Below are 17,011 nucleotides of genomic sequence, written 5' to 3'. Positions count from 1 at the left end.
CGACTATCCGTGATATCCCGGTGGACCTTGTTGACTCCTCGAAATCTAGGATTCAAATTCAAATTCGGATGAGATGGTGGGCAACAGGCTCGACCTGGAATCACCACAAAAGGGCTCACTATAAACCCTCGATGGGAGAAATCTGGCAACGAACAAGGGCGCGACCCGATTGAGGGCCCACGAGGCAAATCCTCCCTGCCCTTGTATCATTTTTTATTTTATTTTGTTGTTGGTGTTCGGGGATATCATGACTGGAGAACATACCCGCTACCTGACACGCCTTTCATGACTCTCTCGGCGACCTACTCTAATCATTTTGAGTTCAAAATGGGGGAAGGGGGAAGGGGGAGGGGGGAGGGAGGGAGGAGGGAAGGGGGCGGGGTGGGTACGAAGTTGCACCGTGTTTATAGGTGACCCGTAACCGGGCTCACAGTCAAAACGCGGCACGTCTCTCTAGCTTCTTTGCGTCGGACCAGCAACTCTGCTAAGGATGCGCTGTTGCCGGATGGGAGGTTCGAGATCAGGGGACTTTTTTCGACAACTGCGCTCGTGAGAAGCACTAGGATCTTGAAATTGCATGGCCGGGCCTTGTATGACGGACTTGTTGACATCTCAATAGAGGAGCGCTCTGCTTTTGGTTCTCGAGACAAACAGTGGAAATGAGGGAGAGAGGCTTCTCTGTGTATGGAGTTCTTTTTTTTATTCTTCCGGGTTTTTATTTTTTTTTGCTTTCTTCATAACTTCCCTTTCCTTAACCGGCGCATTCTCAACATCAACATGATCCGAGAAGGGATTGAGAGGTGGGGGATAGGCATCAAATGAGGTTCTCTGCAAGTTCTATCTAGGTAGGACAAGAACCGCAATTGATATGCGTCGCTGCTGCCGGGCTATCTCTCGTGATTTATAAACAGTTGGTATAAGTTTCCTTGCCGTCTAAGACCTATCTTCGTCAAAACCACCTTGGGTCTCCCGCACAAAGTCAGCTCCCTGCAGCATAGCTAACTTTTCCACCTCAACGCATCCAAATGCGTGGTAAGCCAAACACGGCATCAACCACCACGACCGTAGCCGCCCCGACCACCTCCTCGGAAGTTGCCATTCCCCGAGCCGCCATACTGGTACTGATTATGGGGATGCTGTTGGGGATGATGCTGTGGCGGTGGCGGCGGCGGCGGGGGTGGTGGTGCCCAGCCTCCGACGAACCGGGCTGTACTGGGGCCAGGAAAGAAGTTTTGCGGGACACCGCCCATCGGTGGCGGAGGGGGCGGCGGCGGCGGCCATTGGCCCTGATAGTTAGGAGGAGGGGGTGGTGGAACGAGGGGTTGGAAGCCACCGAAGCCGGGGTGGGGAGGAGGTATTGTAGGCACAGGACCCATCGGCGGCGGTATCGGGTATGGGTTCTGGTTGAACGGCGGTGGGCGCAGCTCGTTGAAAGGGGCAAACCGGGTGCCATTTCCGTTCTGGTGTGCCGGCGCGGCGGGGGGGGGCGAGTAGCGTGGAGACGGCGATCGTCCACGGCTGGCGTGCTGTTCGGCAGATGGCCGGGTGGGAGATCTCGAGCTCGAGCTGCTTCGCGACCTGGACCATGAGCGACGCTTATAGGAACCCTTACTGGAACCCCGGCTCCGACTCCGGTTGCAGCCTCTCCTTTCAGGCGATTTCGATATGCGCCTCCTCTTCATGGCAACACGGGATGAGCTTCTGCTCCGACCAGGACTTCGTGATCGACTTCTCGAGTGGTTTGATGACTGCGATGACCGTCCGCGATGTCGCTGGCTCTCAGAGTCTGGGCCATCTCGCTTCTTGCGGCGAGCCTTCATCTTCTCGCAGAAGGCTCTCGACCAGCCGTAATAGGTGTCTCCGCCGATAACATCACCTTTGACTTCATCTATTTCAATATGCTCACCCATTTGATCTATGTCAAAGGAGGCTTCATTCATCTGGCTGACATCCGTTGCATATAACTTGTCCACGTCGACCAGGAGGTTCTTTACAGCCTCGACGAGTGTCTTATTTGCAGGTCCAGCAGCCAGCTGGAGTGGTTTGATCATAGATGGGTTCATTGGTCGAGTCGAATTAGGTTCCAAGGCTGTCAGCCAGTTTCCCGCAGGCAAGTCGTACCAAGGTGTTGTTGGGTCTCCATGTATTGCCGGCATGATGAATGGAGGTTCCTTCACGACCTTGGTGGTCAAAGAATCCGGGCCCAACTCTCGAGATCCATTCCCAACTGAGCCGTTGGTCGACGGACCTTGCTCGACGGCCGCCCGAAGTGTTGGAATGACCTCCCCAGCGAAGTAGCCCTTCTCCTCCCATAGTCCGATAAGGTCGTGTATTTTCTTGATATGTTTCGGGCAATTCGAGAAATCCGACGCAGCCCCAACCATGGGAGCTAGAAATGGCTCCAGTATCTTGGGGAGTCCGTCGCCAGGGCCTCGAAACTTCACATGATAGAACACATCGTTCAAGATGTAGAGGATATGAAGGCGCTTCCGCTTCGCCGACGGCTCGCGGTGCTGCGGGGGTTTTGCCTTGTCAGATGTAAGGGACCTGGAAAGGGCGGCGAGGTATTTGCCGAAACCTGCAGTACGGCTGGACGACTGAACAAGGTTGCCGAGGATCCATTTCTTGCATTTCTGTTTGAGGAGGAAATATGACGAAGAATTTAGCCATCGGCATGCTTAACGGTGACGGACATGGTATTGTTCTCAAACCTGGACGTTGGCTGGGGAGCACTGGGTGACGGCTGAGCTCAGCAGGGAGAAGAAGTGGTCAATGTCATCGCGGGAGCATGATGTCGGGTCTGCGCGAAAGAGCGTCGCCGACAAGGAAGCTTTCGCGACTGCGAGATCCGCCGACGCCATGAGGATTGAGGGTGATGATGCACCGGTATCACATTGGAAATCGCGCCGATGAGTTTGTTCCGGGGTGCCAGGCCGTCGCGTCGGGTTGGTTCTGCCTGTAAGTGCTACAGTAGGTAGGTGGCCGTCCCGTCAGCTTGGCCTCCGGGCCGTATTCATCGGCAGCGGTGGAATCAGATTCCGACACGCTAGTACAAAATAAGTTAGACCCACCTGATTCTGCGGATAGGTATGCATGATTAGCATGGATGCATGTGAATACCGACGCTATCTATAGAGATGAACACAACTGCATTGCAAGGCTGATCTACATGTACCTACTACGTAGTGACCTCCTTAGGTAGATAATAAGGGGTGGGAGGAGGGGTGACGGGGACACCAAGCCAGCGATGCCGATGTATCTCGAGATCCATGCTGATCCGTTCTGTTAAAATGGCCAGGATCTGAATCGGCTCAATTTCAGCTTCAGGAGCACTTGAAGGTACTGCAGAATGCGAGGGTCGGGGAAATCAGGGTTGCTCCGTTTCTCCTGTAAGGAGCAACCTCAGCCTTGCTACTGTATGAGAAGGCAAAGAAGGAGCCCGGATTGTCTAGACTGAGGGGTTTGCCAACAACCTAGGATGATGGTCATGAATTGTATGCAAGCTCCAGAAGCCACCCCAACGACCCCCCCTGCCACAATTGTAGCTATGTCTTCAGCTGCAGGACGGAGTCCCACTGAGCAACCAATGCCACCCAGGTCAGATGTCATGCTCATCCACAGTTCCACCTCGGCAATCGGCATCGCCATATTGATCAATGTTAAGCCGCTCATGATACGGCAGGATCCCAGGCTGTTCATTCATCTTTGAATACATATCTATGGGGTAATTGTAAGATCACGACGTGGGTCCCGGCCACGTAGAGCAGAGAATGTGAAGGTAAATATACCTAGAAAAAGGATTTGTCCTTCCGCCTACAAAACATGAAGCCGTAGAAACGTGGAATGTCACATGATCCGGTTTGTAGGAAGCCGTTCCCGGCTCCGGATCACTCATGAAAACCGATCTCCTTTCCGACTCCTATACGGCGTGGCGCTTTCGTACTTGCTCTTCTCGAACACTCTTTCTCCCTCTGTTGTTGGCGCATGTCTCGTCGGTGCTGGATCGCTGCTCGCTTCTTGACTTGGTGAGCCGGCCGTATCAGTTCGCGCAGGCGCTCCGTTTGTGTCTCGCGTTTCTGAGCCGCCCATTGTTGCTGATGACAGCGGTCTGTTGGGAACATTGTCCGAGTATTCGAGAGAGTCGATCATGGACTTCTTCCGTCTTTGATCTTCAGCGCGCGCTTGGCGATCTGCGTTGATGCTCCTCTTGGCAAAGACGTAGGCCGCACCGCCCGCTGTGGAAGAATGTCAGCTCAGAAGTGATGAACACCGGAAAGAGGCAAGGCCTACGTACCAACACACAAAGAACCCCATCCGAGCCTGAGTAGGCATCGGTCAGCTACAATATCACTATTATGGGCTCGGGTAATCCTACCAGAATGATCGGACCTGCCAACAGAAGTTAGCTTTGAGCTTTGACGGGCCAGCATGAAGCGGCTTCCGAGAGAAAAAAAGAACTTACGGTATTCATCTCTGCGCGATGAATGTCACAACTTGGCGGCAGGAATAGAAGGGAAGCAATCGGGTTGTCTAGGTACCTATGTCCTGATGGCGAATTAGGGGTGATGATAGGTAGGAATGGAAGGAGAGACAGAGCTATCTTCAGCTTATGTCAATTATTTTTCACAAACGTCAGTCCACCCCCATCTGGCTGGCTCCACCATCCCGATTCCATCCGGGCCCGGGTACCTACCACCTAGGCTGCGGGCATGATAAGTGACGGATCAATAATATTCCTTCATTTTGACATCGGGCGGGCCAGGTCGCTCGGACCAAGCATAGTGTAGGTAAGGTAGCGGGCTAGGTCTTGCCGTGCCAGATCCATATGCGGCTTGTAACCTAGTGCCATTGCGGGTGATGGGTGGCGTCAAACAGCACACGGACAAGACAGGGATGGATCAATCCGGTGAAGTGCAGCAAATGGGATACAGCTAACATTTAATAAACACTTCCTCACTATACGCTAATTACCTGTCACTCGTTATGTTCATCTGCTTCGCATGCCCCTAATCTGATCCTTCTGATCGATCTGGTCGAGCTGATCTTGCAACTTGCACGGCGGCCCGCTTAACATTGTCATCTGGCTAGCTGCAAGCCCACTGTTTTCGAACACAGCCTTGCAGATCATTCCCGAACGCCGCCCCCATCGTCGCTATCCCTGAAATCTCCCCAGCAGCAACGGAGGGCAAGAGGCACACACAAGGCTTGCGCAAAAACCGATATCCATGCCCTCATGAACACTATTGCCAGCCGTTGGTGTGATGGGTACGATAACCCAGAAAGCGCCGCTCCTCAAGCTTGTCCCGAACCTCCCCCTCCCCCACCGCCATGGATCCCTCAGCTGGTAGTGATAGGCCCGATGGCTCGTCCATCGTAAGAATCAGCCCGCTGTCCCTTCTAACCGAAAACTCTGGGACTAACACATGCTCATCCAGAAACCTGTCTCCTCGCTACGCGCCCAGTTTGAGAATATGACGAAGCCGACCGAATCGCAAGGGCCACCTGCGTTGCGACCCATTTCACCTGCTCCGAAGCCTGAGAGACCACGCGATGTGGCCCCGGCGCCTTCCAGGGAGTTACCAACAGTTCCGAAACACAGGCCCAAGGACAGGCTGGATATCCCTGGTTCGCGGACTCTAGGCCTGGGACCCAGCAGTGCTTCTCGCTCGCCAAACCGCCCTGGCCCCCCTCCACCGATCAGCCCCAGGCCACTACGCCCCCCATCTCTGATGGTGGAACCTCCACAATCACCACCCAAAGGTGGCGTAGATATGGCTGTTGGCGAGCGGCCGAGCTTTTTAAATCCTGAATTCGGACACAAGCCCCCTTCCTCTCCTGCGAGCTTGGCTCCTTCTTCTCCTGCGACCGGCGCGAGGGGTTTCAAGATCCCCAGTCGGCCACATACACCCATACTTGAGTCACGGAGGTCACCCAGACTTATTGCGTCTCAACCGCCGTCTCCCCCACCGCGTAGTCGCTCCGCCGAACTCAAGAGAGAGCGCGAGGCTAGGCAGGTTGCCCCGCCGGTCAACCGCGCCGAGAAGCCGATGATACCGTCTCGGGCATCTTACATCGCCGACAGCAACAACGCATGGGACCTTAGGAGTCGTATAGCGGAAAAGCACTCTCCCTTCAACAGTCCGCCTAGAAGCCATGTGGAGGACGAGGAGGAGGAGATGCCGCCCATGCTCCCGAGACGTCGCTCACAGTTGCAGCCTCTGCCACCGCCGCAGTCGGAAGCGGTGCAAAGACCAATGTCCCTTCAATTTGGATTTGAGCCCCCACCGGTCCATCATTCAGTGGCAAGCAAATGGAAGGAGAGGGAGGAGATAAATGGAACAGCGAAGGGCGCCATCACACCTCAGTTAACAGGCGAGTTGCGGCCGGCGCTACCCGCAAGGCCGCAGCCGATAGTGGAGCAGCCGGCTGCGACACGGAATGGGACCGTTTCGATGCTACCGCCCCCTCGCCCACCAAGACCGGGTGTAAATACGTCGGTTACGGACAAGGATGCAACGAACATATCGCAGAAAAGGACTGTCTCGAACCCCACCAACACCAACAACACCCCCACGCCTCCGCCTCCGCCGCCGCCCTCAAGGGCCCATGGGAGGCCAAGTCCTGTAGACCAGACGTCCGTCAGAGTGCCAAGCGGAGTTCAGGCGCCACCGCCTGCTGCAGGCAGGACAGGGGTGGATGCATCGCTGTCGAGTTCTAGCACAGGTGGCCCTACCATGACCCAGACCAGCACTCGACTCGCAATATCCAATACATACCCAGACTCCACGAACACCAATCGTCGGCCACCTTACATTAAGCAGGGCGTTTACGAAATCCCCACAAAATATGACAGTCGAATATTAGACGTTTGCGGGGAGCTGGTTTGCACCGGCGGTCATTTGACGCGGGTTTGGAGCTTGTTGGATGGAGAGCTCCTCATGAGCCTTGCAATGGGTGAAGGAATCAAGGGGACGGCAGTTGCCTTCAAGCCGGGCGCGAATGTCAGCGAGGAAGGCTCAAGAGTGTGGATCGGCAATAATATGGGCGAGATTATGGAGGCCGACATTGCAACGCAGAGCATCGTGAGCAACAAGACAAACGCCCATGCTCGGCACGAAGTCGTCAAGATATACCGGCACTTCAATGAGTTGTGGACTCTGGACGACGGTGGTACACTACACGTCTGGGGACCAGACGCGAACGGCGTCCCAAATCTAGCCAACCCCCCCAGCCAGTCTTTCCGTCTGCCAAAAGGGCACACCTCTTCCATAGTAGTAGGCGACGAGCTGTGGCATGCCACGGGGAAGGAGATCCGGGTGTTCTTACCTACGACGGACGGGCGGGCCCAGTTCCAGGTCTTGATCCGCCCCCTCTGTCAGGAGAACATCGGAGAGGTTACTTCTGGAACTTGGTCGACATCTGATTCTGACAAGGTCCTTTTCGGGCACATCGATGGCAAAATCAGCATATATTCTCGCGCAGACTACTCATGCCTAGAGGTTGTGAGCATCAGCACTTACAAGATCAACACCCTTGCAACAGTGGGCAAGTATATGTGGGCTGGGTATAATACGGGCAAGATCTGTGTCTACGACATGAGCCAGACTCCGTGGGCAGTGAAGAAGGACTGGCAGGCACACGACAACCCTGTCATAAGAGTGATTGCAGATCAGTCGAGCTTTTACAGGCTCGACCGATATCAAGTAATATCTCTTGGTGCCGACAACGTCGTGCGGGCGTGGGATGGGCTTTTGCAGGACGACTGGCTGGAGACAGAGATGAAGGCCAAGGACGTCCAATATTGCGAGTTCGAGAAGATCAAGGCCCTGATATTGACGTGGAATGCCGGCGCCACCACGCCAAACAGCCTGAGATATTCGGACTCGGATGCAGGCTTTATTCAGAACCTTCTTCAGACCAGCGGCTCGCCCGACATACTGGTGTTCGGTTTCCAAGAGCTGGTAGACCTGGAGGACAAAACGGCGACTGCGAGTAAGTTTCATCCTCGTCAGTGATTGGACTTTTAAGTCCAAGACTAACTTGTTCAGAACGGTTCCTCAAGCCCAAGAAAAAGGAAGGATCCGACCAGGAGCGCATGAGTCACCAGTATCGCGATTGGAGAGACTTCCTCGCCAGGAGCCTCGACGACTACATGTCGGGCGACCTCTATCATCTTTTACATACAGCCCCTCTTGTTGGACTCTTCACTTGCATATTCGTGAAGGCTGATCTTCGCGACCGGATCAGCAACCTCGGCGGCGCTGAGGTCAAACGAGGCATGGGTGGTCTGCATGGGAATAAGGGCGCCATTATTGTGCGCTTCATGATTGACGACACTTCACTCTGCTTCATCAACTGCCATCTGGCAGCAGGGCAGTCTCAGGCTACCCACCGCCACAACGACGTTGCCGCCATCTTAGACTCCTCGATACTGCCTACAGAGCGTGACCCGTCGATTCGAACGGACAGTTATGTCGGAGGAGGGGACGGGACAATGATCCTCGACCACGAACTTTGCTTCCTGAACGGCGACCTGAATTACCGCATAGACACCATGAGCCGGGACACGGTAGTCACCGCCGTCAAATCTGGCAACCTGACCAAGCTCCTCGACCGGGACCAGCTCCTCGTGGCCCGCCGCAGAAACCCCGGCTTCAGATTACGCGCCTTCGACGAGCTGCCGATTACCTTCGCGCCGACATACAAATACGACGTTGGGACGGACAACTACGACTCGAGCGAGAAGAAGCGGAGCCCTGCGTGGTGTGACAGGCTGCTCTACAGGGGCAGGGGCAGGATCGAGCAGCTCGATTACATCAGGCACGAAGTCAGGGTATCGGATCACCGCCCCGTCAGCGGACGATTCAGGCTCACGGTCAAGAAGATCTCGCCCAAGAAGCGGGCACTGGCGTGGATGGAGTGCCAGCAACTATGGGAGGATACGAGAGAAAGGATGGCAAATGAGGAGAAGTAGGTCGACTCGGTAAACCCCTCACTATCATTTAACTTGGGGCTAACCTGTATAGGATGTTCTATCTGACGCAGGTCATTGGTTATGACAACCAAACCGCGCAGAGGTTAATACAGGACAGAGCCCCTCGCAGGCCGAGCAGGAGTCCCAGCAGGCATAGGGATTGAGAAGCGGTACCTCTATGTAGCAGTTGCGGAGCATATGTCTGTGGTTGCTTGATTAGAGCTAGAGTGCTGAGGGCTGAGCTGGCGACGTATTGCACCAAACAGCGGGCATCCTCCGATATGTTGGATACCACGGAGAATCTCCCGAGTCACCACGGGCCCTATAAATGCCATCTTAGAAAGGCGCAGCGATATGGTACAGTGGTATGGTACAGCGGTATGGCATTGCATTGCATTGGTGTTGGCGACGGAACCCCTGAGCATGGGTGTCACGTGTTGCGTTTGTTTCCATCATGACTACCGGAGTCGCACAGAAGTCAATCAACACCATTTCTGCCCAGAACCTGCAAGAACCTTTGGTGTTTGATCATACCGATTTCCATCGAGACAAATAAATGAGCCACCAGGCTCAACTGCTGCGTTTTGCCCAGACGGATCATCCACACGTCAAACAGATCACTGAAGTCGACTTAGAGTACGCCGGCACCCTTGAGCCAGATTTCGACGCTGGCAACGACATCCCCATTCGTGAGGACCACTGTCCAACGGAGTGGCGTGAACGGAAGCAAGCTCTTACTACCTCGTCACCAGACCAGGCAAGAAAATATGGACAGGTGAGGACTACCAAAGACACCCGCTGTTGGCCCGACTCGTCCTTTCCAAACTGGGGATTACTGAAGATCATGCTCACAGAGCGAGACCCTAAGTTCCTGGCCGCCCTGTGGAAGGCCATAGCAGGAACTACGAACAACTATGTTATTCACCACTGTATACTTATACTATCCTTCAGCTGACATTAAAGTGAACAAAACCAATGAGACTCTGGAATCAGCCTTCTGTCACGGTATCCAAGCCCTTGGCAACATGAAGAATTAGCTGCAAGTATTCCTTGCATCCAATTTGAGTGTAACATGCTAAGTCTATCGCCGGAAAAGCCCCAAGCAAGGTCATCAAATGGTTCACCCAGAACGGCGCAGACTTCGTCGTAGACCTCATCGCAGGACCTAACCAAATCGCCGAAAGAACTTTTCCAGATTACGAACTCCCTTGCAATGCAGCCGCCTGCAAGGCCATTTTACAATGAACACCGCACAGCCTTAGGCCAACAGGTTTGGCTTCGTTTACACTGCGGCTACACCACACCTGCAGCCAACTCTGCCAGCCCAAAGTACAGACAACAATTCGCCAGACCGTTCACAATCAAAGACTACCTAGGTAAATCAGCCGTTCAGTTTACCAGCCACGTCTTCGTCACGTTGAGGGATACAAGATATGACGCGTATTTGACCACTTTAAGCCAAACCACCAAACTACCAAACCCAATATCAACCCGTCTCTCACATCATCTCGCATCAACCAAACACTAACAAATACCTAGTGGCATGTCAGGATCTGACTAGGAACTCCATCAGTGGTTGTCCAGGGACAAGATACCACCCATCATCGTCCAGGCCCGGCAACGTCCCGCACAACGATCACCATCGCCTCACCATGAAGTCCGAGAATGTGACCACAGCCTCAGAGGGCGCTAGAAACTCTCTGTCAGACAAGCCCGTGCTCGACAAACACCAGCTCAACGGAGCGACGCCAGAAGCTCCGAGTGCCTCGAAGAAGCGCAAGACTTCCCAGGACACTTATCTCGTTCAGGACGCAGCAAGTGAAGACGATGAGGGGGATCCGTCGATCTACGACGACGACATCGTCCGTAGCGTAAAGCTCATGGCAGCACAATCCGCCGATATGAAGAAGTTCGTGGGAACAAACGCCAATGCCCAGAGGCTCATCGCAGCAGTAGCCGACGAAATCAAGAAGCTCATCGCAGCCCTAGCCGACGATATCCAGAAGCTCAGCGCAGCCCTAGCCGACGATATCGCGAAGCTCATCGCAGCCCTAGTCGATGAAATCGCGAAGCTCGTCGCAGCACAAACCGACAAGATCGCCAAGCACACCAACGCACCCAACCGCGAGGAGACCACCACCACCACCGTGTCCCTCCCGGGCCCAAGCGGCGGCGTCGAGGTGCGCGACGGCGTGGCGACGGCGGACTGCCTCGGCCAGCAGCTCGTGCTGGGGAAACCGCGGATCAGAGACAGTCGAGACAGAAACCAGGAAGCAACCAGATAGTGGAGTACCAGAATGCCTACCGGCACTTGTCGGATGCCGTAAGAAATGTCCTGTTCATGACGCCGGTCGCCACGGAGATGCGCCTCGGAGATATGGCGGACCCCGAGACGCGTCGGTTGGCGTAGGAGCTTAGTCTGGGCAGAGACAGTCTGTGAGGGCGCAACATGACGAGGCCGTTGTGGTATTTTTTCTATTTTTTCTAGGGTTGGGGGGGGGGGGGGCGCTCAGGAGATTGCCCTTAGTAGCGTAGGTTGGTTTCCATCAAGGATCCACCATCCAGCATGGTAAACTTGACAATGAGGAATGAGGATCTCCCCAGCTAGGCAGACACGATGAGTCAAGGTTAGAGGCGATGAGGACTTCCCCAGGTGGTCGCAGAGAGAAGAGTGACAAGTCTGGCCCCATTCTTGTCGCCAACATGCACCTTGGGTTCTTAGAGTGAGCATGACAGTAGGCGATATGGAGACCAGCAAGAACAATAATGTGATTTCGAACTTGGACGGTTTAATCCCGTGGACTAAAATCAGGGGCGCGGTCGGAAATATTTAGAAGTACATCTTAGTCTAATCCGAAGGATAGATACCCCTAAACCAGCACCAATCAAAAAGGGGTCCTAGGGCGTCGGCGCGACTTCTGTCCTTTTACACCAACTTCCACGTCCCGTCAACCTGCTCGATCCCGACCTCACGGTTCTCGTCGATGCTCCTCCGGCCGGCCTCCAGGATGGCCGTCGTGGCGATGGTGTTGCGCAGCGTCGGCAGGCCCTTTGCGTCGAGGTCCTCGGGCTTGAGGGTGCCCGAGTTGACGGCGCGGCAGCCGTCGACGAACTTCTCCATGGAGATGTAGCCGTAGCCGGTCTGGCCGTTGAAGTTGCCGTCCTCGTCGGGCGCGTAGCGCATGTAGAAGGGGTTGTACCACACCAGCTGGCCGACTGAGTCGTCGGCCACGTCGTAGCCGCGCTTCGCCTGGTCGATCCGGATCTCGCCGTTCTTGGCCAGGTAGTGGAAGTACTGGTTCGAGTGGACGCCGGCCCTCTGCGGCGCCGTCCAGGAAGCCGTGTAGACGCCCGTGGCACGCTTGCTCGCGTCGTCCTTGTGCCGCCACTGGACCAGGAGGGAGATTGTGTCTTCCGTGGCCTCGTTGCAGCCCAGGCTGGTGGCCACGCCTTTCGACGCCGACGCGGAGACCTTGAAGGGAACATATCCCAGCTGCGACACCATCGAGTCGCAGATGTCGATGTGGTGGCTGTTTAGGTAGTAGGAGATGTCGGAATCAACGCCCGCCCAAGCCTTGAACGTCTCAAGCTGGGATTTTGGCTGTGACATGTAGCTGTAGAAATAGTTGAAATCACCCAGCTTCTGTGCCTTGAAGCGGGCGTCTGAATACGCGGGGTCAAAGCGCTTGTGATGCTCGATATAAACATAGACGTTATTTTTCTTAGCCGCCTCGAGCAGTTTCACATGGTCCTCGAGGACCTTGACGGCAGGCTTGGTGATCATGACATGGATTCCACGTTCGATGGCATACAGTGCGATGGGGTAGTGTGTGGTGTCAGGGGTGAAGATGGTAATGGCATCGCCCGCTTTGAGGGAGTCGATGGCGGTCTTGTACGAATCCGGATCCTTCACATCGTCGGCAGGGTAGGAATCGAACGAAGTGTCCAGCTTGTTGTAAGCAAGCGAGATGTTCTGGTGGAGGTGTTCCCCTAAGACGCCGTGTCAGGAGCAAGAACGGCTGGCGAAGTGTGACGGCAGCGGATATGAGACTTACGGATTGCGGGGAACTTGGTGCCGTTCACACCGACCATGCCCAGTTGTCCGACCTTCCCTCGTCGTCTGAGGTCGAACATTGACAATCCGACTACACCAACTTTTTTGTCCGATCCAGAGGCACCACCTCCGACAAAGCCGGTGGTGTACTCGCCCGTACCGACCTTCGCAGAAACGTTAGCCGACATATACCGCAGTTCATGGGGCCTCTCGACGTACCATCAACACGTTAAGGGGATCCATTGCTGCAGAAGTTTATCAATTGGAAATTCCTCAAGTATCTACGTTTGAGGAGGTGCGGCAAGAGGTAGACGAGGGGGGAGACAGTCCAGGAACTGAAAGGCTAGACGACACAATATGTTTTCGGAAAAAAGAGGAGACAGGGCCGAGGATATCGATCCTCACATGTATGAGGGCCAAGCTAACAAGGACGTGGAAATAGTCCGGCCAGGCTGTAAATACTAAGAGATCCGGAAATACGTTGTTGGGGTTGGAGGAGGGGCAGCAATAGCAATTGGAGCGATTTGGGGAAGCTTGAATCCACATCAAAAAAAATCGCGGCTCCATGACCCTACATTAGGCCCCAGAGCATGCATGCCGTGAACGAAACCCGAGAATCGAGGAACCGCCTAGCTCTGCAGGCTCTTCTGGCCTCCTGAATAACTTCTGGCAGCTCTGAACAGGAGAAAGCACAGGAATTGGAGCAAGCTCACTTGAGATCCCGAACACCTGGGCAAGCAGGTAGGTACTTTCATGCTAGATATTGCATCGGCTTCGATAATCCAATGGAAGTTGTATTTCATACAGGGGGCTAAAGAGGAGCTGCATTGGGAATTGCCCCGCCCCCACGTTCAGTGGTGGCTGCCCCGCATCGGCCTCGTGACATGGTCCAGGGTTGCCATCGTGCATCATGCATGGAAGCACCAGCCATTGAATGTCCAACTTCTTGCACCCCGAAAACCTGTCGGAAAATTGACAACTTAGGCTAAATGGAAGGCAATGATATGATGAGGCTCGCTACGAAGAGAGACCTCGGTGTCTTCTATGGGACATCTGCTGAGGTTCACAAACAGGACGGGACTGTACGGCATACCTTGTAACTCCTGTGGGTCCCGACGTAGTGTATTTGCAGTTTGGACTAGCTCGCGGTTTTATTGGCGGGAAAACTCACCGTCCTATTTCTTCCGGAGACCCATCATGACCCACTAAGAACGACGAGCCTCGAAAGGCTAACCTCCACCCGACGGGAGTCAGGCAGAGTATTGCCTCACCGTCGACGAGAAGTACGTACTTACGTCTACTTTGCCATATGCACGAAGCAAAGAGGTATATCCCCAGATACCCTGGAAGACGCCCAACGTGCAATTCCCAAGGCTGGCATCTCAACCCGAGGCCATCCGCCTGTCCATCCGCCTGTCTCTCCCTCTGTCTCTCTCCATCCCGTCCCTGACAACCCCCTGTATGGCCCACCGCCTTCATCGAACATCCCCGCAATTCTGCCGGTCCTATCCAAGACACCGCATCTGCAAGGATGTGTGGGTGTACTAACGAGGACGACTGGGGCTTTTCTAATTCCAAGTTCTTGAATGGCTCTGCCACACGGCAATGGACGGGCGTTGACAAGACCGCACTTCTTTCCGGAGTCTCCAATGGGGCCAGGTAGGACCAAACCGCACAGTCGCCCTGGTCCCGATTCAAACTGGTGCAGATCATCGGTCTGTACTTAGTCGTTTGCCTCCACTGTACCGGCGCCGCGTCGAGGGAAATGCGCCAATCCAGGCGTTATGCCTGGGCTCCTAATCCGAGACCCCTGCCCTAGCAAATTCCTAGGATAGCCCTGGGTTCAGCTCCCGACATCCCACGCAGATCTGGCTATGGCCACGCCTTCTGGTGTCCCAGCCGACCGGGCCAGACACCGAGTCAAGTCCTGCTTGAACCGACTTTGACGTCCTCTTTTGTCGATCTAGCGAGTACGTGCGTGATTTCTCCGACCTGTTAAGCTATATATTACCCCGATATAGCTTTGAGGCGCTGCCAATGGTCAAGGCTGCTTACCGCCCTACCGCCGAGGCACTTTACCTACCCTCCATTCGGGGCTGCCACTTGGAACCTTCCCATCCTTCCCCAGACCGGGTCCTTAGCCTGGATTTTGGAGCGTATGGAGTGCGAGTCTCATCCCCTGCCTCACCAACGAAGAAACCCACCCAGCTCTGTGCCTCGGACCAATGTCTTCGCGAGAGTCCGTTGGACTAGAGACCTGTATCCTTGACCGATCCCCCCTCCCCCCACACTCCAAACTATTAGGTCATGAAATGTGTTGCCGTCCTCGCGTCAAGGGCCTCTGTTTCTTTTATAAATAATAAGCTCTCCGCTTCTGCCTCTGCCCCATGCGCAGCTGCTTCCCTTTTCCATCGTTGGCCTTCTGTCCTACTTTCCTTACCGACGCCGTCTCCCCGTCGCCAATTTTCTCATCTCCTTGCCTCTTCCAAGCTTAGTAGCTATCTTCCTTCGTCCCGCCGGCCCATCATGACTGTCTCCAACGGCACAAGCGCGACCAGCGCCCACACGACGTCTCGTAGGCCGCTTCCTTGCGGCATCTACGCGCCAACCATGACCTTCTTCGACCCTGAGACAGAGGAACTCGACATCCCCACCATCAAAAAGCATGCTGAGCGGCTGGTACGAGACGGCCTCGCCGGCCTCGTCACAATGGGCTCCAATGGGGAGGCAGCCCACTGCACCCGCGAGGAGAAGGCGGCAGTCACCCAGGCTACTCGAGAAGCCCTGGACGCCGCCGGATTCACTCAGACGCCGATCATTGTCGGTGCCACCGAGGGCAGCGTTAAGGGCACAATAGAGTTGTGCAAGCTCTCGCAACAGGCTGGCGGCGACTACGTGCTGTTGCTCCCTCCCTCCTACTTCCGAACGCTGATGGACGAGGAGGCCATCTACAATTACTTCGTTGCCGTTGCCGACGGGAGCCCGCTCCCCCTGGTCCTGTACAACTACCCTGGCGCCGTTGCCGGTATCGACATGGACTCTGACCTCCTGATCAAGCTCGCCGAGCACCCCAACATCGTCGGCACCAAATTCACCTGTGGTAACACGGGGAAGCTGACCCGGGTGGCTCTTGCCACCAATGCCAAGACCCCCTCGTCCGAAGGGTCGGGATACATGGCCTTCGGCGGCATGTGCGACTTCACCGTCCAGACCCTCGCCAGCGGCGGAAGCGGCATCATCGCAGGCGGCGCTAACGTCATGCCCAAGCTCTGCGTCAAGGTCTGGAACCTGTACGCGCAAGGCAAGACAGAAGAAGCCATCGCACTGCAGAAGATCCTGTCCAGGGGAGACTGGTTCCTCACCAAGGCTGCTATTGCCGGCACCAAGCAGGCCATCCAGAGCTATTACGGCTACGGCGCCTTCCCTCGACGGCCGCTGAAGAGGCTCGACAAGGCCCGAGTTTCGTCCATCGAGGAGGGAATAAGGGAGGCAATGGAGGTCGAGAAATCGTTGTAGGTGACACAACGCCATTAGCGACTTGGGAAACGGGGGGTTGGTCATTGGTCAGAGCCCCATGCCAACAAGGCGATTGATGCACAAAAAAAAAAAAAGAAAGAAACAATCGCCATTCTAAAGCAGCCGAGAGACTCTGATCCCGGGTGTAGCCTGAAGAACGACTTGGGCATTCGCATCCATGATAAAAGGGGGATCGGGCAGCTGAGTCGACACCGTGGGGAGCTTGTTGTCGCGTTCATTCCCTGCGACAATCCTCCAGGAAGTTCAGACCTTATCTAATCATGTCATATCTATCATAGAGGAGGGGGATGATGGGCAGGCAGGCTAGGCGGTATGCCAATAATTTAAGACAGCACATAGAGAATTCACGAGGAAATATGAAGATACCACCGAATGTTAAGAAATGCTGGTGGCACATTGCGCCCGTCCTCGTATAAGCGGGGAGGAGATGCATGTTCTCGCCATCA

The 17,011-nt window shown here is 55.0% G+C and overlaps 6 protein-coding genes across 6 annotated transcripts; 3 read left to right on the top strand and 3 right to left on the bottom strand.

The window, feature by feature from the left end:
* Positions 1-707: 707 nt before the first annotated feature.
* On the bottom strand, positions 708-2,976 carry QBC33DRAFT_541866 (uncharacterized protein). Its single transcript, XM_060428206.1, has 2 exons — positions 2,712-2,976; positions 708-2,633 (listed from the first exon to the last, which is right to left on the bottom strand). Exons 1-2 carry the CDS (start codon positions 2,859-2,861, stop codon positions 1,050-1,052), a joined length of 1,734 nt encoding a protein of 577 aa, XP_060282329.1. The 5' UTR covers positions 2,862-2,976; the 3' UTR covers positions 708-1,049.
* Positions 2,977-3,891: 915 nt separating this feature from the next.
* Positions 3,892-4,471, bottom strand: QBC33DRAFT_560023 (uncharacterized protein; the record flags this gene model as incomplete). The annotated part of the gene is made up of 4 exons (XM_060430021.1): positions 3,892-4,235; positions 4,295-4,320; positions 4,376-4,389; positions 4,463-4,471. 4 exons carry the CDS (start codon positions 4,469-4,471, stop codon positions 3,892-3,894), a joined length of 393 nt encoding a protein of 130 aa, XP_060282328.1.
* Positions 4,472-5,132: 661 nt separating this feature from the next.
* On the top strand, positions 5,133-9,144 carry QBC33DRAFT_108503 (putative PI phosphatase group protein). The gene is made up of 4 exons (XM_060421900.1): positions 5,133-5,373; positions 5,436-7,992; positions 8,049-8,970; positions 9,027-9,144. Exons 1-4 carry the CDS (start codon positions 5,329-5,331, stop codon positions 9,136-9,138), a joined length of 3,636 nt encoding a protein of 1,211 aa, XP_060282327.1. The 5' UTR covers positions 5,133-5,328; the 3' UTR covers positions 9,139-9,144.
* Positions 9,145-9,725: 581 nt separating this feature from the next.
* QBC33DRAFT_108534 (uncharacterized protein) lies at positions 9,726-11,471 on the top strand. The gene is made up of 4 exons (XM_060421901.1): positions 9,726-9,749; positions 9,829-10,013; positions 10,071-10,350; positions 10,514-11,471. Exons 3-4 carry the CDS (start codon positions 10,188-10,190, stop codon positions 11,257-11,259), a joined length of 909 nt encoding a protein of 302 aa, XP_060282326.1. The 5' UTR covers positions 9,726-9,749; positions 9,829-10,013; positions 10,071-10,187; the 3' UTR covers positions 11,260-11,471.
* A 331-nt stretch (positions 11,472-11,802) lies between these two features.
* QBC33DRAFT_108552 (putative d-galacturonic acid reductase) lies at positions 11,803-13,526 on the bottom strand. Its single transcript, XM_060421902.1, has 3 exons — positions 13,248-13,526; positions 13,030-13,192; positions 11,803-12,964 (listed from the first exon to the last, which is right to left on the bottom strand). The coding sequence occupies exons 1-3, from the start codon at positions 13,269-13,271 to the stop codon at positions 11,901-11,903; spliced, it is 1,251 nt and encodes a 416-aa protein (XP_060282325.1). The 5' UTR covers positions 13,272-13,526; the 3' UTR covers positions 11,803-11,900.
* Positions 13,527-15,554: 2,028 nt separating this feature from the next.
* On the top strand, positions 15,555-16,544 carry QBC33DRAFT_453575 (L-threo-3-deoxy-hexylosonate aldolase; the record flags this gene model as incomplete). The annotated part of the gene is made up of 1 exon (XM_060424692.1): positions 15,555-16,544. One exon carries the CDS (start codon positions 15,555-15,557, stop codon positions 16,542-16,544), a length of 990 nt encoding a protein of 329 aa, XP_060282324.1.
* Positions 16,545-17,011: the final 467 nt, after the last annotated feature.

This window comes from Phialemonium atrogriseum (assembly GCF_030411735.1).
Source record: "Phialemonium atrogriseum strain 8032-3 unplaced genomic scaffold QBC33scaffold_16, whole genome shotgun sequence".
Taxonomy (NCBI): domain Eukaryota; kingdom Fungi; phylum Ascomycota; class Sordariomycetes; order Cephalothecales; family Cephalothecaceae; genus Phialemonium; species Phialemonium atrogriseum.
Note: the sequence above shows the minus strand (reverse complement) of the source record. Positions and strands in the feature narration are given on the sequence as shown.